General features: G+C 38.1%; 2 protein-coding genes across 2 annotated transcripts in view; one reads left to right on the top strand and one right to left on the bottom strand.

The window, feature by feature from the left end:
- LOC136247505 (uncharacterized) overlaps window positions 1-11,172 on the bottom strand; it is a 224,227-nt gene extending 213,055 nt beyond the window's left edge. The window contains exons 1-2 of the mRNA XM_066039228.1: window positions 11,096-11,172; window positions 10,788-11,036 (exon numbers count right to left, since the gene is read on the bottom strand). The gene's annotated coding sequence lies outside the window, so the exon portion shown is untranslated. The remainder of the gene's footprint in view (window positions 1-10,787; window positions 11,037-11,095) is intronic.
- Window positions 11,173-17,256: 6,084 nt separating this feature from the next.
- Window positions 17,257-18,453, top strand: LOC136248173 (uncharacterized). The gene has a single exon (XM_066039987.1). The coding sequence runs from the start codon at window positions 17,257-17,259 to the stop codon at window positions 18,451-18,453; it is 1,197 nt and encodes a 398-aa protein (XP_065896059.1).
- Window positions 18,454-24,862: the final 6,409 nt, after the last annotated feature.

The following is a 24,862-nucleotide window of genomic DNA, read 5'->3' as shown; positions in this document are numbered from 1 at the left end:
TTCTAGCTGATTTCTCTACAGGATGACTTGTCTCTAACTGAACTCTCTACAGGGTGACCTGTTCATAGTGGATCTTTCTACTGGGGGATTTGTTTGCAGCTGAACTCTCTACACGATGGTTTCTTTGTAACTGAACTCACTACAAGGTAACTTCTTCTAGCTGATCTCTCTACAGGGCAATTTGTTTGTAGCTGAATTCTCTGCAGGGTGATTTGTTTGCAGCTGAACTCTCTACATGACAGTTTCTTTGTAGCTGAACTCTCTATTAGGTACCTTCTTCTAGCTGATCTGACTACAGGGTGACTTGTTTGTAGCTGAACTCCCTACAGAATAACTTGCAATGTAATGTAATGCTATAATGGAGTAAATTATAAACGTAGCTGAATGCTCTATTAGGTTGACTGTTCTATTAGAGTATCTCGATCTCCCATATGCTACACGTAGTTGGCTTTGGAATCATAACTCAGTAGTTTGTAATCCGATTCTTCTGTACTACTGCAAGAACTTTCTATGATGATTATTCCAGCTACACACCGATTTTAAGCTCACTGCTCTAAGCGGTTTGCCTGGTAGGCGTGAAAACTAATAGTTTTTATTCATAAAAATCGATCGCGTAATTTTGACACAGGCTGGGTTTTGTGTCATATCTCGATGGTATTTAACTGGATTCCTTTCAAACCACCAAAAGGCACTCCTACGATAGTTACTCCATCTACACAGCAATTTTCAGCTGATTCCTTCAAGCGGTTTACCCTGTGGGCGTGACAGTCCTTCGACCTAATTTTACGCAAATAATCGGTCATAACTCCGTGAATGTTCATCGGATTCCTACCAAACTTGGTACTGAGATTCGCTTTAATGAGTCCATTTTGCAAAGTGTGCGAAAAGAAGAAGAAGGAGAAGTAGAAGAAGAAGAAAAAAACGAAGAAAAAAAACCCAAACCTTGGCCGCTCGTATCTTGGAAATGGCTGGAGCGATTTTCTTCAAATTTGGAATGTGGACTCCCCTACCTAGCCGGCACTTCTGTAGCAACTTTAGTTTCACTCGGATAAGGAATCACGGAGCTATAAAGCTGTGAAAATCGCGTTTACTTTCTTCCTGTAAATATACTCACGGTGTGGCGCGCCGGCTTCTTGGGCCGCACGACACACTACCGTGTGTCTTGATATTATGTGACTGTTCCAGCTAAAACCTGACTTGTCCGCACAAGTGTTTCTATTTTCTCAGAAAGGAATATCACATCTAATATTTAAAGCAACTTGGGCTGCATATACAGTAGTAACGTTTCAGCTTTTTAAAAGTGATTTTGTACAGAACTGTAGGTTGTGGTTAATGATGAATTCAGGAAAAGTGAAGGAAGCAATTAATACTAATTACTTATTTTGGTTAGTTAAACGAAACGGACTATTTTTTTCAGTTGTTTCTGTGTTGATTACAGAAAAAGTAAATAGTGAACCAACTAAAAGTGCCTACCCACTCCTAAGAGTGGATGATACTCTAACTTGCAGGGTCTGTCTGGTTTACAACATTAGACCTGAAAAGTAGCAACTGGCAGGTTGAGGTTGCACACAAAGATCGTATAAAGACAGCATTTTATACAAAGAGGGTATTTACGAATTCTATGTTATGCCATTTGGACTATCAAATGCCCAGCAGCATCTGATGGACTCTGCATGTACAGGGCTTTACTGCTTACTATGCCTTGACAATATTATCATCATGGGCAGGTCTTCTGATGATCATATAAACAAACCTTTGAACATACAAACCAAGCCAAGCTAAAATTCCAGTCTAAGAAATGTCAGTTTTTGCAACACAAGGTTAACTTCCTTGGCCACAATTGGTTCGTTAGGTGACACATCAACTGATCTCATGAAGAGGTTGAAAGTAAGAGAGTGGTCCAGACCAATTACAGTATCTTAGGTATATAGCTAGTTACTATACATGTAGACATTTCATTACAAAAATACAAAATTGCTAAGCCACTATATCAACTGAAAACACTCTTCAAGTAGACTGAACAATATGAGTATGCCTTATCACCATCAAGAACCACCTGACACCTGTACTAACTCAACTGGTTGCAGTTATTTATTTTTTACACAAATGCAAGCAACACAGGGATTGGAGCAGTTTATCTCAGTGTTAGCTAAGCATACGATAAGTCATGCAAGCTGAGAAAGTTGGAACAAAATCGCTGCATTACTCAAAAAGAGCTGTTAGTTGTGGTTACATTGATACAACACTTCAGACAATATTATCTGCTCAATGCTTTATCTTTTGAAGTGATTATAGTGCTATAACATGATTACATCGATTTAAATTAAGAGTCTGAGGGAAAACTCACAAGGTGGTTAGAGATGCTGCAAAACTACGTACAATTTACAATTTTCCATTGCCCAGAAAGAAAGCAATTTGCTGTCTTGTTACCATTATCTACAGTATGGAAAAGAATCTCACACACTATAGAGCACCCCATTTCAACTGGTGGGCTAATACTCAACACAAGAGGTACAGATCTTATTGACTGACAGTTACATCAGCGCATTGCTCAAAGCCAAAGAAACTGACCAATAGATAAAGCTAAGGGTCAGACTATAGAATACCTTGGCCGTCTTCAACAATGGGAACAGCTTATTATTCTTGACGGTATTGGTCTTTGGCTCCGTTACACTAACCTGCAGTCTCCAAGTGATTCACATTGGCTATAACTGGTAGTTCCCAGCAGTCTTCATACTGAACTCCTACATGAGATTCACCAAGGAGCATGTAGTGGCCGTCTAGGCCAAGAAAAATTCCTGGGAAAGCTTTAAGAATGATTTAATTTACTGGTCTGAATTCATTATTACTGTCAGACATGTTCCATTAAAACTCGATGACCAAAACATAGCTCTGAGAACAATCTCTACTGGGTACCCCACCCAAATAATGGCTGTAGACATACTGTACTAGGGCCACTACAAGAAAATGACATGGTAGTTTCACTTGCTGGATGGAAGCATTTGCCATCCCCAGCTAGGAAGCAATGGCTCATGCAGCTCACTCTGGTCATTGTCAGTAATGGCAGCTTCCTGCTCGAATCAGTACTAACTTAACTCACTGGTAGGCTTCCTAGATGAATATGATCATTTTTATGATCCAGCAATGCTTTCTAACAATGCCGATACTGATGGTTTCTGTGACTGGAATCCAGCAAAGCATATGACAAACATGACAAAAAGTTTTGTCACAAATATCTAACCAGTTTAGATACCTACCTGCCAGTATGTAGCGGATTTTGATTATCTCAATAACAGCTAAACTTCAAAGCATACTATGCATGACATAGTATAATAGACAAATCTATGCCGAAACAGAGAAGGTACGTATAAAAAGGGTGAGGCTTCTTTATAAACCCACAGTAAAAAAAAAGTGAAATCAAAGGTGGTGGTCAGGAATATACAACTGCAATTTATTGATGCCAATCCATTTTAACAGCATCATTGCTATGTCATTGCCTGCACATTGCCAATACTTGTGTTTGTGTCCTCTGCAATGTATACACATAAATACCTTAAAGTCACAAGTACAGTATCATATTATTATTGTGACAAGTACACACATCCACCCATTTGTGGTTATAAGAGGAATGATAACAAATCCACCCAGTGGGTAGGACCTTATGGGCCTGCAAAAACCAAGCATGTCAGAACAAACTACACCACAACACAATCACACACATATTAACTGGTCGTGTCTCAGAACTGATGAATATTGGCATTTTGTATTATAATCCAAGTGAAAAGCTTAAACAGGGATTAAGAGCTGATAGCATATTGGCAGTAAACATTGTGGTGTATATGAAATATGAGAAGTTGGCAAACTTTGTGAGCCTGCTCACCCTGTTTTGCTGTTTTTGCATGTTCAGTTACATACCAAATGTTCACATGTTTTACACCAATTCCTTACCTGCCAGAGCATCCACTGTGCAAGTAGCCAACAACTAAGTTCCCGACATTTTAGACAGCTTTTAAACCAAGGTTGACTGTATCAGGCAAGCTGCAAATTGGGTGGGAGGCGGGGGCCTGGAAGGTAGGCAAGATGGTGTTCAAAAATTGAAAAGGAAGGCCAAGGGATGAATTAGGCCACGTTTTGGGCCATGAGGTCTCAAAACTGGCTAAAATGAAAGAAAATTCACAGCAGAGGTACTTATTCAACACCACAGAGCTGTACAGCCACATACAGTCATCCCCAAGCTGACCAGAGCTCCATTAAGGCCCCACACCACACATATCGATCGCCACTGGGCTTGGGAAAAGCAGCCAGCAAAACCAGATCACTCAAGTCTAGCTGATTTTGATTGTGGAATTAGATAGTTTTTTCATGTAGCTTTGTGTCCTTGGTGAAAATTCAAATCTGCTGGCATGGGCGATAAGACCAGTTTTCTCAGACTGAGTCACATTTCATAGTTTATATTCTACTAATTTGACAGCGTACATCAAGCCAGTGGTGGAGGAAGGTGTCAGTGTGAGGGTAGACTGACCAGAGTACAGACTCTGGCAGCAAGCTGTATCCACCAGAAGCTGTAGCATAAGTGACCTATTATCGAAAGGTACCTACGTACTATCGAACATTAAAATCACGTAACTTATTTGGAAGTTTACATTCCACATACTCATAAGATGTTTATAATATGTGACCAAATTTGACAAAACCAGGCTTCCACACACATACGGTTTTAAGACTTTGAGACATCATAACACAATGTAGGAACATGCCACCAGCTTCAGATTTTTATCCGTACTTTTGTAATGTTATGGAACCATTGTGTGAAACTTTCAGATCAATAACATGTTGGCAGGTCATTTTACAGTTGGTCAAAGTCAAGGAATTGGATGTGTGTGGAAGCCTGGTTTTGTCAAATTCAGTCACATATGAAGAATTCCAATAGTGTAGCCTATTCTTAATGAGCTCTCCATCACTTAGATTCTATGTGTGGACATTACAGCACTCTTGATACTTACCACCACCCATGAAGAAATGAAGAAAAAGAACACAGGAATCGCCATGAAAGGACTACGACAAGAGCGTGACTTTGGTGGCAGAATTGGCCAACTGTTTATCATTTTCCCAAGTGAAAGATGTATCCACAAAGACTGTACTGAAAGGGTTGTTGTAAACAAGGATGATAAGACTGTGTTACTGTTCGTGATGTGCAGATTTTTTACTGTACGTATTTAAAACTAAACAATTCGCCTTTGTAACTCACAAGTGCACGCTTGTATCAAAATTATACTTCAGTTACAGTATCATGGTACTTCAGATAACACGTTGATATAATAAGTAAAAGTGTGTAGGTTACACTGAGGTTACCAGAGTAGAAAAGGTGCAAAATGTTCGATAATTGATTACCGGAAATTAATGGGCTTTCAATAATAGTTACCGGTGTTCGATGATTTGTATTATACTGAATGCAGAAATCCACTCATAACACGGACACTAATCAGATACTATTGTTCAAACTTACGTGTGGTATTCTACGAGATAAGCGCCACCTCCTGCTAAATATTCGAGGTTGATACTGCTGGAGATATTTATGAAATAAAGTGTAAACCTTGATCAATAATCGGTAACTTACGCTATTCGGTAGGTTTTCACAATGTATTAAAGCTCACCAGGATCAAATTAAAAGGTGATATTCAAAGCTTTTCAACTACACTGAAAAGAAAAACAGCTTAATTTGAGCATCAAAAATTTTACCACTTTAAAAAACAGTTTGCTTCTTTAGCTTTACACTTTTACCACAACGCTACAAGCCCCATTTCTTTCAAGTGCAGCACTTGTACTTGCTTACTGTAATTTATTTTTAATGTTCAGATACACTTAGATATACCCTCACCTTACTCCGACCCTTACTCTTTTTGTGTTGTCTCCTGAAAATCTCTTTATTGATGAGGTTTGGTAAGTGCAGGGAGTCTTGTCAGCCATGGTAGGGAGTGAAACAATAGAAAACCCTCCAACAGAAGCATAACTAAGGGAGCGTAATAACAGATGATATGCTCATAGGTGGTCACACTGGATTTATTCCACAGCATCCTCCTAGCTACAGCAAACACCAGATAACATGCATGGTCAGCACTTTGCAACTGCTGTTACATACAGCATGTACATTCTCCTTAAAGGAGTCTGAGACAGCAGACCTTGAAGAAAGTAATTTCATGAGCGGATGGCATGATCCCCAAAATGTAAGAGTCAGCAATATAAAGTGGCTTTCAAATTATAGTAGTGCATGTGTAGTACCAAATTCCCACTATGATGATAAAGTCTTCCCCAACTCAGTCCTGACTCTTTAAAATATAGTGTTACATTACATGGTAATATCCATGCCCCTGCACGTACTCACACCACATGATTGCAGTTATACTAAGTAAAGATTATTAGGTAATGTATACCTTGTTGTTGTCAATTTCTCAGCTATAGGTATTACAGCCACTGTCTAGAAGCATAGGGATACTAGCAATCGAACCAATGCAACATGCTGTCAATGTGAGATTCCCCCATGTAAGACCGCTACCAGGAGATGGCCTCACCTGGCTTATGGGAGACACTCTCCCATGCAGAATGTTACAAGGAGACACTCATCCCCACTCATATTGCCACTCCCTGTCTTGAGACAACCAACAGTGCATTAACTGATAATATGTCAGCCATGATGCTAGTTTTCCCAATACACAGCCTCTAAATTAGAGATTTATGATAAGGATTTTTCAGTTGTACTGATAGCCGATTAATCTGGACCTAAAAGAGCTGATACCAATTATTAGAACTACAGGTGTAGCTATTGCATGATGCGCATTATTCTAATGATTTTTAGAGAAAATAGAAGTGATGTAACTATAAGGTACAGCAATACCTGGTTACCTATGGTGGTGTTGCCTCTAATACACAACCCAGACAATTAGACACCACAAATATTTTAATACATGCTCCTTTGTACGGATTACTCCGTGTTTTGATTAGTTTTCAAAATGGCTACTATACACAGATTATCAGTTCAGCTTTCCTGTGGTGCAGTTCTTTATCCTTAAAGTGTGACAGCTACCGTCTTCAGAAGATCTGGGTAAGAATATTGTAACACAAATAGCAGTACTTACACGCATTGTTATAGGGCTTCGCATAACTTAGCATTTTAATGAAATAGTGTAGAGAGACTTTCTATTGTTTGTAGTGATTTTCATTGCTTGCTGATACTCATAATTATTTGCCATGCTAACTGTCGATAGTGCTATCGGTTCTCAGAGCATTTGTGCCACTTACCGATATGGTAAAAATTGCCATATCAGCAGCCGATCCCATCACCGATTCGATTATCATTACATCTCTACTCTAAACTCCAGCAGACATTATCAAGCCAGTGTACATAGGTCACACTTCTGACCACAGTACCGCTCAAATGCATCACAAAAGTGCAAGCAATAAAAAACTCACTAATTTAAGGTTATAGCACTGTTTAGTATGCAAGTATTCATCGCATTTTGTTTGGGATGAATACTTGCAATTAAAATGGATGCCATGCCCTTCCATAGGTGAGTTTTTTATCACTTGCACTTTTTGAGACGACAGTACATTTGAGTGGTACATGAGACTCCACTCCAAATAAATATAGCATTTTCCACCCTTCACCCTAGCAAATTTTCAAACAGGCAGGTGGTACATTTCCATTATTTTTGTTATAAGAATGGCAGCTTTTCAAGTCATTATTTGTCTGGTACAACAAAAGTAAGATGCATCAAAGCATTTTTTCAAGTCACAGGAATAATATAAATTTGTGCTGACTTGATGGCATGCTGACCCATAAGCTGACACCATTTTACTAAGCTATACACTATGGAAAGCTAACTGGTGAAACTTATATGGAATAATAAATATTTTAGTGTTGACGGTTAAGAAATATGGATGGTGGACAGGAAACAACATTAATTTATTTGGAGTGGAATAAATTTAGGCTTCTTAAATTCCAACAAACAATTGCACATTGAAATTGCCTTAAAATCGTCTAAAGAAGTTAATGCAGTGCTACAAGATACTTGCAGCTGAGTTAAGTACTGATGTCCTTTTCCAACATGTATTCTAGTGTTGTAGCCCTTTTCTTGCATTATTGCAAGAATAGTGGTCTTGCTGGTGTACATCAGAAATTCACAAAATTAATTACCACCATGTATGAACTACCCTACAGACATCTTGCACCATATCATCCTAATGGCTAAGTTGAATCACTCACAGTTTGGCATGTTCAGACTACATAACATTACATAGCTAAATATATATTGTTTGTAGCCAATTTATTTTTGTTTATGAACAGGAATACCAAATATTACGGAATTAACATCTACCGCCATTTAGCTACCATACACGTCAGTACTAAAATAGAACAGATTGCTACGTACTTAGCCACATTTGCATTTTTATATTTACGGCAAATGGAGGTACTGCAACTTTGTTGCTGGGGTAACTTCATGAATTTCAACTTTGATGGGCTGCAAATCCTAAAATACTTATATTTGTCGAAATATTAAATTTTGTGTTGTAGGATATGGTGACTTTCTTTGCCAAAGCTACTTTGGTGTTTATGACAGCTCAGATGATAAATGTAGTGTAGTGCAATTTGGCTCGAAAAGTTTCAGTCAGCATACCAAAACTTTGTTATAAGCAAGTCTCTGGCCATTTCTTTCAAGTGCAATTCTTACATGTCTTCTACTAGTTTAGTTCTCAGAGTACTGCACACAATCAACGTCGTGAGCACGTGTACTCTTCTCACTCACAACATGCACATCACGCAAAAGTCACCCTACACACAAGCCACACGTGAAAGCATACTGAACCTTTACAACTACGTTAATATAGATATTATGCATGTTTGTAGATAGCAAGTTTTCACCTATGCATGCTTTCAGATTACTCTTTTTCTGTCATGTATCATTGTACCTCGTACTGTACCAATAGCTATTCACATACTGTATAGCTGCTATACGTGCCAAATATCATTTATGTGCTTTTTCTGTTTAACAGGCTGACACACTGCAGCTACTGGTTACTATCTTTGGAAATGTATGAGATACACACAGAAGGTCTATTAATAATCAATATGTATAATGTTTCTTTAACAGATAGCCACACTGCAGTTGCTGTTTCCCATCTTCTGAAATGCATTATGTACTTACTGTATAATAATGACAGAGTTTATTATGAAAAAGTTTATTATATAGCAATAATTTTGACTGGGTCTGGGAAAACTGGTCTTATCTCCCATGTCAGCAGATTCAATTATTCACCAAGAACACAATACTACATGAATACACTATCTAATTTCACAATCAATCACAGCTAGACTTGAGTGGTCTGGTTTTGCTGGCAGCTCTTCCCAAGTCCAGTGGTGATTCATATGTGTGGTGTGGAGCCTTACTGGAGCTCTGGTCAGCCTGAGCATGACTGTGTGTGGCTGTATGGCTCCATGGTGTTGAATAAAGACCTGTGCTGAGACGTTCCTTTTTTAAAGCAAGTTTTGAGACCTGAATGGCCCATAACTTGGCCTAATTCATACCTACACCCTCCTTTTCAACAGCCTCTTGTCCTTCTTCTGGGCCCCCACCTCCCTCCCTTTTTGGAGCTTGTCTGCTACAGTTAACCTTGGTTTAAAAACTATCTAAAATGGCAGGAAACTTAGTTGTTGGCTACTTGCACAGTGGATGTTCTGGAATTGATGTAAACATGTGAAAATTTGGTACACATAGCTTCTACTGTTGGCAAGCTATAACACACTAAATACTTAAAACCGGCATTATATTGATACATTTAAATAGGCGATAAGGCCATTTTTCCCAGACTGGGTCACAATTGCAGTATTTAACTCTATTATTACTAATACAAGCGTACGTATACTATACTTCTGCCCAATCAGTATAGGTGGTAATAATCCTATGCAAAGCCAACTAGCCTGGTTGCACAATCACACATTGAAACCAGTGAATTGCATGCTACAAAATGAACACGCACGTAGCTAGCTAGCTATTGTCCACCAGTTATAGTCAGGTACAATCGATCACGTTTTAGGTCATGTAGGAAAAAACAAAGACATACTCAATAAATAAAAAAAGTATGTAGCTATATACTGTACACACATGCACATGCGAGTATGTAGCATGCATGCTTCACATGTGTTTCATGGAGGCCATACACGACGTTGCTCATGAGCAGTACTGTGTAACAGCCAATAAATACATAAATCTAGCCATCCTCAAGGCCCAATCAGTGAGAGTGAATGATTATGAATTGAATTTGCCTTGAAACTGCCTGAGGAAGTTAATTCAGTGCTACGAGATACTGTAGTTGCAGCTGAATATTTGCTTCTCTAACAAAACTATTTATTACTTTTCAGCCTTCGTAGCTCCCTGTATTCACAGGCATTTAAGCCTTCTCACAGGTCCCTTATGGGATAGCATTCAGGGAATACGGCAGGTGACTTAATTACCCCAGCAAAATTACCCTATACACGTTTTTGACTCTGCCACATGTTTTGTGCCATATCTCCATAATGGCTACATCGAATCACTCATAATTTAGCATGCACAGACTACATAAATGTATGTTGCTTATACCCAAATTTACTGAGTTGGAGCACGAACGCAAAGTATTCACGGATCTTCCTAGATCCATTTACCTTATAAGGGAATGCTGCCGGATTCAGTTGTGTTGCAATAGAATACGAGTACATATAACAAGTAGCTACCAGGCCCCATACAATAACTTACTTGTTTTCTTACGTTCTGGTTCAAGTTGTAGGTTTCTTGTACGTATTATCCTTGTAGGGTGTCGACTGATGCGGCACTGCGGCGTGCTTGAGTCACACAGCACGCCGGGGTCACCCACGCCGGAACAAACGCAGCACAACGATTATTTATCGACTGTATCTACCAGTAGTCAGTAATACAATCACAAACTCTCTAAAACTGAAGTTCGAACAACAGAGGGGCGTACCTTACCACACTGCTGAGGTGATACTGGTACATAAACAACGTGACATACACAATAACCACAATAATATTGTGTTGTAACTGACCTTCACACGACACACGTATCTAGGACAACTTTCATAATAAATTTTTATAGCACATAAAAATAACCGTTGCCCCTAGCAACCTGAATTTCTCATTGTTTTAGGTGATAATGTATGAAATAACTTTCCACGTTGAATTATCAGAGAAATTAAAAATTAATGTTAAACCACTCTTTTCAAATTTCTTCAAAATTAACACAAAGACAGTGCATCATGTGACAAAGTCATGCATCAAGTTTCATTTGATTCCTTTGATCACATTTTGTGTTATGGTTGTTTGCTTTACTGTAGGTATTTTACTGCATTTGTGATTGTGCAATACTTTTATATAACACTAATGAAACCTGTTTAATTGGATCACTGTATAATAAGGTCACCTGCAGCTGATTTAAACTGACCATTGTAACAGTCTTCCTATTTGTGTAGCAACGTTGAAACCGGGTCACTATTGCTGACTCGGATGGCCCACTGACCCGGATGTGAACCGGATTAATTAAAGCCGAGGCGTGCGATAAGAGCTATGTTTCGGCTAGTCTCGAGCGAGCGAGACTATAAGTTTTGAGCGTTCGATTCGTGTTGAGTAAATATTGCAACTTCAGCCTAGCTGTAGGTTGAAGACCAAAAAAAAAAAAAAAAAAAAGTCATCATCTACTGACAATAGCCATAGATACCCTCAGTTTCGTGCTACATACTGCACTTACTAATAAATGGGCGTAGCTGAGCGTATGTTGGTAAAAAAAATGTTGGTAACGCGATAAGTGGGCGTGGCTCACGAAAGAGCTACGCGATAGCGTTTATAAGTTCCAGGTCGTCAAACGAACAATTTCGTTTCTCACGTGATCCAATCCGGATAATTTGTAAACCCGGATCACCCGGAGAAAATGTGACCCGGATGACCCGACCTGGTTTCAACGCTGTTGTGTACACCATGACCTTAACATGTTTAATAATGAAACCACCTCCTTAATAAGGTAGTCTAAAGGTGGCTAGAATGAACAGATTTACTTTTATGTTTAGCAATTAAGTAAATCTGTAACAGTAAATTAATGTAATCTCATTAATTAAAGGGCTTTTAGATGCAAGTGAACAGTATTATTTCTTTTTTCGACATCAGCTTGACTTGCTACCCCGATGGACCTTGAATAAAGCACATGTAAAGTAGTGAGTGACTCCATTGGGATCCATGTCAAAATAGCCAAGCTTTGACAGATTAGCCAAGTTATGGCAGACTTTAATATTAAATCAAAACCATCAACCAAGAATTCGAAATTGTTGCACTGATTAGATTGCAGCTTTTAGAGCAACTTTTTTATGCACCCTTTTCACATGTATGTGTGTCTGTATGTGTGTTATATCTGTGTCTGTGTGTCTGTATCTATGTATGTCTGTATGTATGCACAGTTTGCTTCTCTGAATAGTGTGACTGCCATATTAGGGTGATTGACTGCTCTAAGAGTATCTCGAATTACCTCTTGTATGGCACCAAAATTCTATGGTAGAGCAATGGCCCACTTAGGCCCACCCCTAATTATGCCACTGTCTGAATACCACTGAACAAGAGGCCAGCACAAATAGCACCATTGGACCTTTGGACAGTTTTGGAGGAAACTTTTGTGCATATATCCATATTTTAGGAGCTCTCTAGGCTGGAGGCTCTAAAGTGAAACCTCTCAGTATCTCTGTAATTCAGAATAAGTTGCTATATAATCTGACATTGTTTTATGTAGCAAAATGACTTTTTATATGTAATTCTAACTCAATAATCTGATATGCATTCTCACTAACCTTATACAATTCTCTAGTCCCAAAGAGAGACATTGGTAACAATGATTAATAATTATTTTGCTTGATAAACATGTACTATAATAATTGTATGCATGACACATGTAAGCTATTGATTACTAAAGATGAGGTGATTAATGCTGGCATGATTTTGAGAATAATGATATTTGGGCTGGCATTCTGCAATTATAAAGTTTTATCGGCAAGCAATTTATATCATTAAATTTTGAAGATTGAAATACGAACAGTACATTAACATATAGAACAACAATTATACTAAATTCACATATCCACTCTAATTTAGCAACCAGCTAAAATCATACATATTTTGTTCTTCTCCAAAATCAGCCATTTAAATTCGGTTTCAGTTTCAATTAGAATACACAACCTCAATCATGTACAGTACACAGAAAGTTATTTTGGTTGTAACATGAATACATAGTCGCATATATTGTAACTTAGTGAAGTAAGAGTTATTTCTATATAGTTGCTAGTTACAAAATATGATAGTACTGCAAAGCAATAATAATATTGTACAACATATTTACAAAAGTAACTTAGCTATCTCAACTCTGCATAATAACCTCATCATTCGACATGTCTACTATTATCATCTTTTTAGGATGTATACTACACCAAAAACATCACTCAATGTTGTTGACAGTATAAATATACAATGTATTTATGGTAATGAGTTCCTGCCTTTGGCTCACCCACCTTCACATACATAATACAACCTTGCATTACTAGCTTTATGTAGCAACTATGGCCAACTTTACATACAAATGTTTCCAATTTACAAACTAAAGTTTGATCAACAAGATGATGGACCTTGTACTTTTTATACTTAATTTTGGTCGGCAAATTATGTAAACACCATCAGTCATTAGTTTCAAGCTGATATTGTTTACTTGTCAACCGCCATCCAATGATGATTGAATGTTTTGGTAATTTGTGATCCACACTACACAGTCCAGTGGAATATAGGCTAAGCATGGGGTTTTCCAACAACCAGAACCTATACATATGCTAATTTAAAATGAGATTGATCAGTTGATCTAAATAGTTGTAGAGGCATCTTATCACTATAACTACTTTGATCTGTTAATGATTGATGGCTTGATAGGTCGGATTACAAATGACAACTCAAGTTGATCTTAAATATATACTCTGTTAACACTTCAGCTGCACTTATGTGTGAGGCCTGCACGCCTGTACTTTGCAACATACATGCAGGTTAGAGAGCTGAGTGCAATCCTCCTGTAGGAACGGTGTGCTCTGAAAACACAACAGTATACTTTTAAGTTTTCATTTTAATGCACTTCATGATAGTCACTGTGTAGTGTAATAGTATAGGTGATATAAAGTAAATTTTGCCACCAACACTATCTTTGGCAGTTCTTTGTTGATAGAATCTGGCCTGAACACATTCAAACCAACCCAAAAACTTTTAAAAATTGTCTGCTTTTGGTTTAAGCTAAAATGTAATAATTCTATAATGTATATATACTAACTAGCTAATGTCTTCAGATCAACAATCATTACTCAACAAAATTAAAGCTATGGCAATAGGCTTAATTATTTTCTTTTGTGATTGGTGTTGCTTGAGCTGGAGGCTTGTCTTTTGCCTATATATTGCAGCAGTTGAGAGAAGACCATTATGATTATGATGAACGTGTACAAAAAAAGAGACAAGTATGTGAATCCTCGGACTAACATACGACCACAGATCTGATATACACGGTAGTCAGTTGTGGGCATGGCAAGGAAAGAAAAAGTGTAACTACATGCATACGTACATACATACATACAACAAGAAAAAGGCCTATAAAGTAACTACAAAATCTAGTTCAATCAGTCTGGGTCGATGGTCCATTCTTTACAGTTCCTCCCAAGAAAGACCCTCTGAGATGTATAAATTGATGCCCCAGCCGTTTCATTCAAAACAGCTCTAACACTGGTTTTTGAAAACAATAAATCTTGATCCATGAAACAAACTACATCTTTAAGTGCATTGACTGAATCAGGAAGGTAGTAGAGTAGGTGCTGGTATTATGGGTCAAGGGGTATTGTGGGTCACATAGCTTAAAATAAATTTAAAAGGTTGAATCATGCAGATTTAAGATGAAAGGGATGCTACCACTTTAGATCAACATAACAAGTGATCATAAGCTAACCACAAATCCAATTAAGAGGTTACACAGGACTTTAAACTATGTCACTATAGAAATGCCATTCCAGATTAACTACCTGCACCCCTTACCATGCAGTAAGCAGGACAAAGACATGAAGCATACGTATTAAGGTAACTAAGGTGTTTTGACAGTATTTAGAATTGCTGCAAATGTTTCCATAACATTTACCATAATTCGACATGAAATGATGACCTTATGAACATGATGACTCATAATACCCCCATATGACTCATAATACCTATGCTTACATGGCTTCAGTGAAAAGATCAAATGCTCAATATATGGTAGGTAAATTTTTAGAAATTTTAGGATAATGTAGCATATGAGTACATCTTTCCCTACAAGTAGTATGAAATATTGGGGTCACTGTATTAGGTGATCGCAGTGCTTGGAATTTAAGTGACTCATAATTACGACACATACTCTAGCCAAAGTGCTAACTTCCACAGTACTGTAATAATTAGCAATATTCAAACGGTCCAACTCTGCAAGCAGCTGCAAATATTCGGGCTTTTGTTGCTTTTGACAGTGAGAAGACTCAAGGTGTTGTCGTGAGTCAAGAGGGCAGGTTAATTCAACAATGCCCATGCATCAAAGAAGAATGGGAATTATAGAGAATGAGGTCAGGACGATAAGGTGTGATCAATACTGTTGAAGGAATAATTTCCTGTGGCGATTCATTAACAATACAACATGCTTCATTGATTTACAGGTGTATTTATTTTTACTAACATTTGTTCCAACTTGGCAATTTGAATGTGTGACTGGGCTGTGAACAGCTGAAAATGATGGCTAGTTTGTCCAAATGTTGAAATGCTGATGCATGTGATCAATATTATAGTAGTATTGAATTTAGAGGCAGCAGAGTGAAAGGTGATGTGTTTGGGAGGGGGTGACGAAAAACTATAGATCAACTTTGCCTGACTTAAGTATAGAGTATATATGTGACCGAATTTTGGAAAATCAACCATATGGGCGCATTTGACACCTAAAATATTTAATGATCAAATAACAAGGTTTATAGTGCAAATCTACTTGTTGATGATTGTAAACCATTATCAACGCCTTGAATTACCAAAAAACTTTTGAAATATTTTTGAAACTGTGTGCTGCTCTTAATATCAACTCACTAAACATGAAAATTCTAATTATTTCAGGTGCGCCCATATGGGTGATTTTCCAAAATTCAGTCACATATTTTAAAACCCTTGTTAAAAGGAATTTGGGTACTTTGCATGAAATTTTGGTAACATGATACCACAGCAAGTAATGCATGATTTTTTTCTTACATGCATGCAGAGACATCTGTCTAAGCAGGTCACTGTATAGTAATTCCACAGACTGATTGTTGTAGCTCAAATGTGTTAATTCATGTATAAAGTGACCTACCAGACACCTGCTTATAAGATTGATCCAATAGGGGAATGGAGTAGACATGTTTTACTGTGCACATTCTGTGTGCGAAGTTCCGGCTCCCTGCACATTCACTAACATTATTTGTCCATATCTGCTAGTTAATTGTGTTGTAAAAGGACTTTTTTGTATGATAGTATGTGAGTGGATGAATGAGGTATCTTAAACCCTAGAAAATACTTGTAAAGGTTAAAAGATATAATCTATAATCATCACCAAAAGTTAAAGTGAGTACACATGTTTTTATTCTCTTTGACTGCTCCATACATGCAGTTGCACTTTTCCACTATAACTTGTATGGCCTATACCAACAATGGTTAACACTATATCAACATGGTAGCATAGTATTTAATTATAACCCAGTCTGTGAAATGTGGTCTTATTGCCTATTTTAAAAAAGTATCGAGAAATGCTAGTTTTAAGTATTCGGTGTGTTGTAGCTTGCCATCCAAACTCCAATAGAGATGAAAATTACTAGGGGTTTGTCCATATGCTAAGTGTAATGGACTCAGACTTTTATTATTTAATCATGTTGTAATTATCAGGTTATTATGTATGACATCATTAATGGTAACACTTGTATATATAGTGTCTATTGGACTATTTTAGTTTAGTTGTCATATGGTTGTGTTATCAGTTATATTGAACTATTAAGAGTTGTTAACGCTTGTTATAAGTCAAGGGACTTGCTCACTTAAGTACTTAGAGGGTACATTACACTGGCGACAAGGATAAACTGTTACTACTTATATACAAGAAGCACAACCTGTGAAGATGGCAACTCATGGTGAACTCTCAGCATTTAATCCGGCTAAGGAGCACTGGACAGCATACATAGAAAGAGCTTGTTACTACTTTATAGCCAATGATGTAAAGAGTGATGAGAAGAAGTGTGCTATTCTGTTTTCTGGCTGTGGACCTGAGACCTACCAGACAATTCGCAGCATAGTGGACACAGAGACTTTGAACACTGCTAAATTTGATACTCTGGTGGAAATTATCACAGCTCATTATGATCCTAAGCCAAGTTTCATAGTCCAGCGCTTCAAGTTTTATAACAGAATCAGAGCAGCTGGTGAGCCTATTGCTGCATTTGTTGCTGCACTACGAAAGATAGCTGAACACTGTGAATATAAAGACACTTTGAAAGACATGCGGAGAGACCGGCTGGTGTGTGGAGTCAATCATGAAGGTATTCAGCGCAAACTGTTAGCAGAGAAAAACCTAACCTATGAAAAGGCTTTGGAAATTGCTTTAACCATGGAGACAGCTGAAAAGGGAACAAAAGACCTGAAGGCCAATGACACAACTATGGAACAAAAGGTCATCCACTACACACCAATCCAGAAGTCACAACAGCGTTCCGCAACAGGAAGATCCAAGACCCAATCTGCAGTCACATGTTACAGATGCTTGGGTGAACACTTAGCAAATGTGTGTAAGTTTCGTACTACTGAATGCTACCTTTGCAAGAAGGTTGGGCACATAGCTAAGGCTTGTAAGTCAAAACAGAAAGGCAAGAAGAGCCAACAAGTTAACCAAAATTCAAACCATTATGTTGAGGAAGATGATGTAACCACTGTTGCTACAGGGCACAACAGAGGTTTTGATAGCTCATATGGCATGTTTACAGTTGAAGGCAACAGCCCAAACCCTATTATCGTTCAAGTAGACATCAACCAGGTTCCAGTAGAGATGGAGGTTGACACGGGTGCATCATTATCTCTCATCAACAAAGCTACCTATGATAGAATCTGCAGCAGAAGCCATACTCAAGCCTTGCAGAAAACAGATGTGCATCTCAAGACATACACAGGGGAGGCTCTGTGTATCCTGGGAACAGCCAAAATACAGGTCAAGTATGGTGAGATAACACAGCAATTACAAGTGTATGTTGTTGATGGGAGAGGTCCAAATCTCATGGGAAGAGACTGGTTAGGAAGCCTTAACCTAACTGTAACAGTCTCTTAACACCTGCTGGTTTACAAGAGATATTAGACAAGCATGCCACAGTATTTTCTAACAAACTTGGTACCTTGAAAGGTGTAAAGGTCAAGCTACAAACAAAACCAGATGTAGCACCACAGTTCTTTAAAGCCCGTACTATACCTTTGGCTTTAAGAGAAAAGGTAGAAGCAGAGTTAGAGAGACTTGAGGAGCTAGGAATAATAATTCCAGTACAACATTCAGAGTGGGCAGCACCAGTTGTACCAGTTTTAAAGAAAGATGGCACTAAGAGGCTTTGTGGTGATTATAGGGTTACTATTAACAAGGCAGCCAAAGTAGATGCATATCCACTACCAAGGGTGGAAAACTTGTTTGCTGCTTTATCAGGTGGAAAATATTTTTCAAAACTTGACATGTCACAAGTATACTTGCAAGTGCCACTAGATGAGAATTCCAGAGAGTTAGTTACCATTAACACTCACAAGGGTTTGTTCCAATATACAAGATTGCCATTTGGTGTTTCTGCTGCATCAGCAGTTTTTCAGAGATGCATGGGAAAACCTTTTTCAAGGGTGCAAAGGCGTGTCAGTTTATTTGGATGACCTACTAGTAGCGGGGTCAACAGTGAAAGAATACCTTGAAAACCTAGACAAAGTTCTTGGTATAATGGCAACAGCTGGGTTAACATTGAATCTGACAAAATGCAAGTTTATGCTACTTAGTGTTGAGTACCTTGGTCATGTAATTGATCAACATGGGTTACACCCTACCAAAGAAAAAGTAAAAGCCATCAGAGAAGCTCCAGAACCACAAAATGTTAGTGAATTGAGGTCATTTCTAGGCATCATCAACTATTATGCCAAATTTTTGCCAAACCTGTCAACCAAGTTAGCTTCACTGTATGCTTTACTTCAAAAAGAGTCCAAGTGGACCTGGGATCACAAGCAAGTCAAAGCTTTTCAGGCAGCAAACAATGCACTACAAGGTGATACACTTTTGGTACATTATGACAATTCAAAACAGTTAGTGTTGGCATGTGATGCCTCTCAATATGGGCTAGGTGGTGTTTTGTCCCATATCATGGATGATGGCCAAGAAAGACCAATAGCATATACCTCCAGAACTCTAACAGCAGCAGAGAAGAATTACAGACAATTAGAAAAAAAAGTCCTAGCAGTTGTGTTTGCTGTTGGAAAGTTTCACAACTATCTTTATGGTAGACAATTCATGATTGAGTCTGACCATCAACCACTGTCTTACATTTTCAGCAATTCTAAGGCAATTTCACCAACAGCATCCTCTAGAATCAAGAGATGGGCACTCACTCTAAGTGCTTATTCCTACACTATCAAGTACAAGCCTGGAAAGAAGCTTGGAAATGCAGATGCTCTTAGTCGCTTACTGCGAAAAGCTACCACTGATTCCGATTGCATTCCAGGTGATCTTGTACATTTGCTAAACCATCTGTCAACCACCACGATCAGTTCAGAACACATCAAACGATGGACAGACACTGACCCAATTCTTTCAAGAGTTCGACAATACATCCTACAAGGCTGGCCACCAAAGGCTGGCCAACCACACAACTAGGTGAAGAATTCAAGCCATTCAAGTCATGCAGAGGTGAACTTACTGTTCTAAATGACTGCATCTTATGGGGAGCTAGAGTGGTGATACCAACCCAAGGTCTGAAATCTGTGTTGGATGAGTTACATGAAACCCACTCAGGAGCAAGCAAGATGAAAGCTCTGGCCAGATCCTACATTTGGTGGCCAAAGATGGATTCTGAGATTGAAGAAATAGCCAGGAAGTGTTGTAACTGTTAACAGACCAGTACAGCTCCAGCCAAGGCTCCACTTCACCCATGGGAATGGCCTGCACAGCCTTGGAGCAGACTTCATTTGGATTTTGCAGGTCCTTATCTAGGGAGGATGTTTTTAGTGCTAGTAGACGCACACTCTAAATGGTTAGATGTACAAGTTATGGATACAATAACCAGTGAAAAGACCATTGCAAGATTACGCTTAATCTTTTCAACTCATGGCCTCCCACAACAGATTGTCACAGACAATGGGTCAACTTTTGTGAGTGAGACATTCAAAGAATTCATGGAACAGAATGGAATCAAACACACATTTTCAGCTCCATACCATCCCTCATTTAATGGACTGGCAGAGAGGGCAGTGCGAACCTTTAAACAAGCTTTATGCCAGATGAAAGACGAAAAGGGAAGCATAACCAAGAAACTCGCAAAGTTTTTGTTTAAATACCAAATTACGCCACATTCCACCACTGGAATACCACCAGCAGAATTACTGATGGGAAGAAAGTTAAGATCTAAGCTAGACTTACTGCAGCCAAGCCTTACAAGCAAAGTGCAACAGTCACAAATGACTCAGAAGAAACATCATGATGTCAAGAAGCCATACCGCCAATTTGTGGAAGGAAATTTAGTGTATGCTGAGAACTTTGCCAATAACAGCAAACTGAAATGGCTTCCAGGAAAAATCTCTAAGGTAACTGGACCATTATCTTACATCATAGATTTGTTAGATGGCAAAACAGTTCGTCGTCATGTTGATCACATAAAGGCTAGAGAAGAACAACCATCAAGAAATGACACTAACTGGTACTATGTAAATAATGACTCAGCTGAGCAATCAACAGACACTTCACAACCTACAACAAATATTGATGAGCAGTCCACACTGCGTCGGTCAACACGTACTCGACAGCCACCAGAACGATTTGATACCTCTCAGTATACTTGGTATGTTAAAGCTTAAGAAGGGGGAGATGTAATGAACTCAGACTTTTATTATTTAATCATGTTGTAATTATCAGGTTATTATGTATGACGTCATTAATGGTTAACACTTGTATATATAGCGTCTATTGGACTATTTTAGTTTAGTTGTCATATGGTTGTGTTATCAGTTATATTGAACTATTAAGAGTTGTTAACGCTTGTTATAAGTCAAGGGACTTGCTCACTTATTAATAAGTACTTATAGGGTACATTACACTAAGCATCAAAATAATCTTAGTTGCATCTAAATAAATTGTTGTTGTATTATCTTTTAAAGCCTTGTGATGTATGCAGAGTACTTTGAAACTTTAGAAGCATACTGACGAATGGAAGGTATTCACGGGTACTTTCCTTAAAGTGCTACTGCACAACATTTTATGATAGCTTGATAGTTGTGTCATTAACTCTAAAATATAAACCACTTCGAAGTGGGAATAACAATGCCATAATTGCCTCAACTCCATCTTAGCTATTTTTGCATCATTGTGAAACCTCCACTGTAGTTGCCTACCTTTTAAGTTGTTAACTTAATCTTTTTACTTATAGTCCAGTCATTTTATGATTTAACCTTTAACTAACTGCAACACAAGCTTTCTTAACAGTTTCTAGCACAGAAAATTGTACTCTATAACATATCAAAAGTCCTAAGGAATCCCATGACGGGAAAGTGACCTTTTAGTGACCTTTTACAGCCAATTTTTGGCAAAAATTGAGAATTTTGCCTCTATTTCATCCAAATATCAACCAAATTGGTCAAATGTGGTATCAAATGAATGGTCTCACTGAAAAGAAAAATGTGATACTTATTTGAAGTCAATAGCTCATTTCGTTCAGAAGTTAGAGCCATTTAACTGATCAAAAAATCGGCCGCCCACGCACTTAATTAAATTTAAGGTTTTCACTATAGTAGTGTTCTTTTCTTGACTGGAAGCACACTTTAAGCTGTGGTAAAAGACAAAAAATGACAAAGGAGATTTGTGGCACTTCAGGACTTGACTGTTACCATGGAAACCAGTCTGTACTATTGTTAGCTTGAAGCAGTTACACACTGTATATAGGCCTAACACACAGATCCACCAATTATATTGCAAACTGTACAATTTTGAATTTGCTATGCAAAGGTGGCTAGTATATGGGAAGTTCAAATAAAATTTATATAGCACATTTATGTCAACAAATCACATTCAGCTGTCAGCAAAATGCTCAGCTTTAAAGGTTTCAGCATATATTAATTATTAGTGTCCAACTAATTGCAGAGCAATGTCAGCTAATTTTCTTGTAGTATAGAGGTAGAAAACTATCACTATCACACAGCTGGGATTATTATGCTCCAATAACTGTTGCCATGATAACTAATGGTGTTGTTTACTTGGCATTAAAAAGAAGCAAAACAGTGTCTTTCTTTTGATTGCTGTAGAATATTAGAGACTAAAGCAATAGATTTCAGGTATGAGAATCAAAATCAATACTGTATTTTTCTGCCAACTAGTGACTGCTGCCAACCTTTTTGTATTTGTGTTAATAAGATTTGTGAAATCAAAAATTCAAACATTTAGTCATAGTAGCCATATATTTTTATTTAATCATTAAGGCTGCTATATATGCCTTTTAATTTACTTGGACATTGTTGTGCATGGCCATTAATTTGTTTTTTTAGGTTTTATTCTTCATGCAATCCTTGCACATTAAATTTTCTTATCAAGACACACGGTAGTGTGTCGTGCGGCCCAAGAAGCCGGCGCGTAACACCCGTGAGTATATTGACAGGAAGAAAGAAAACGCAATTTTCGCACCTCCGTAGCTCTGTGCTTCCTTGATGAAACAAGACGATTTTTGCTGTGGACATTCCCTCCAACTGCAGCACTCCACATTCCAAATTTGAGCGAAATCGCTTCGCGTGTTCCCGAGATATGCGACTTCAAAAATTGGCTCAGTTTCTTCGTTTTTTTTCTTCTTCTTATTTTTCTTTTTCTTGTCGCACACTTACAAAAACTGCTATAAAACGCGAACACGTTATCCGATTGCCTTGAAATTTGGCACACAGAAGGGGGATATAAAGGCGCATCTCGGTACCAACTTTCGCTGGAATACGATAAACAGGCAAAGAGTTATGAGCGATTATTCACGAAAAATAACACCAATATGTTGTCACGCCTACAGGGTAAACCGCGTATGGGAAGAAGCTGAAAATCGGTGGGTGAATAGGTTAACTATTGAACCTCAAACCTTTTGTGGTTTGAAAGAAATCGAGCTAAAAACCAGGAAGATACAACGAAAAAACCAACAGTGTGTAACAATTACGCAATCGAGATAGCTAATAAAAAAACGACTGCTTGCCACGCCTACCAGATAAACCGCTTAGGGTAATGCTTTGAAAATCGTTGTACAGATGGAGTAATCATCTTAGAAAGGCTCATCAATGGTGTAGAAGAATAAGACTTAAAGCCACGGAGTTATAACACGAAATCCAACTTGGTGCGGCAAGTGCGAGATCGAGATACTCTAATAGAGCAGTCATCCTAATAGAGCAGTCACCCTGAAGAGAATTCAAGAGATCAGCTAGAAATAAGAAACCTGTATAGAGATCAGCTACACAAAAGTCACCCTGTAGAGAGATCAGCTAGAAGAAGTTACCTTGTAGGGAGTTCATGCAACTATGAAAAGAGATAGTTCAGCTAGAAAAAATCACCTTGTATTGTTCAGCTACAAAGAAACCACCATGTAGAGAGTTGAGCTACAAACAAATCGCCCTGTGGAGAGATCAATAGAAGAAGTTACCTTGCAAAGAGTTCAGCTACAAAGAAACCATCATGTAGAGAGTTCAGCTACAAACAAATCTCCCTGTAGAGAGATTAGCTAGAAGAAGTTACCTTGTAGAGAGTTCAGCTACAAAGAAACCATCATGTAGAGAGTTCAGCTACAAACAAATCTCCCTGTAGAGAGATCAGCTAGAAGAAGTTACCTTGTAGAGAGTTCGGTTTCAAACAAATCACACTGTAGAAAGATCAGCTAGAAGAGGTCACCTTGTAGAGAGTTCAGTTACAAAAAAAACCACCATGTAGAGAGCTCAGCTACAAACTAGTGACCTTGTAGAGACATCAGCTAGAAGAAGGTACCTTGTAGAGAGTTCAGCTACAAAGAAACCATTCTTTAAAGAGCTCAGCTGCAAACAAATCACCTGTAAAGAATTCAGCTACAAATAAATCACCCTGTAGAAAGATGAGCTAGAAAAAGTTACCTTGTAGAGAGTTCAGTTACAAAGAAACCACCATGTAGAGAATTCAGCTACAAACTAGTGACCCTGTAAAGACATCAGCTAGAAGAAGTTACCTTGAGAGAGTTCAGCTACAAAGAAACCATTATTTAAAGAGCTCAGCTGCAAACAAATCACCTATACAGAATTCAGCTACAAACAAATCACCATGTAGAGAGATCAGCTAGAAGAAGTTAACTTGTAGAGAGTTCAGCTACAAAGAAACCATCATTTAGAGAGTTCAGCTTCAAACAAATCACCTGTAGAGAGTTCAGCTACAAACAAATCTCACTGTAGAGAGATCAGCTAGAAGAAGTTACCTTGTAGATCGTTCAGCTACAAACAAATCACCCTGTAGAGAGATCAGTTAG

The sequence above is a fragment of the Dysidea avara genome, chromosome 2 (assembly GCF_963678975.1).
Source record: "Dysidea avara chromosome 2, odDysAvar1.4, whole genome shotgun sequence".
NCBI classification, from domain to species: Eukaryota; Metazoa; Porifera; class Demospongiae; order Dictyoceratida; family Dysideidae; genus Dysidea; species Dysidea avara.
Note: the sequence above shows the minus strand (reverse complement) of the source record. Positions and strands in the feature narration are given on the sequence as shown.

What these genes read in the sequence shown, in the direction of transcription:
- LOC136248173 (XM_066039987.1), top strand. Translation starts at nt 17,257, where the DNA reads ATGGCAACTCATGGTGAACTCTCAGCATTTAATCCGGCTAAGGAGCAC.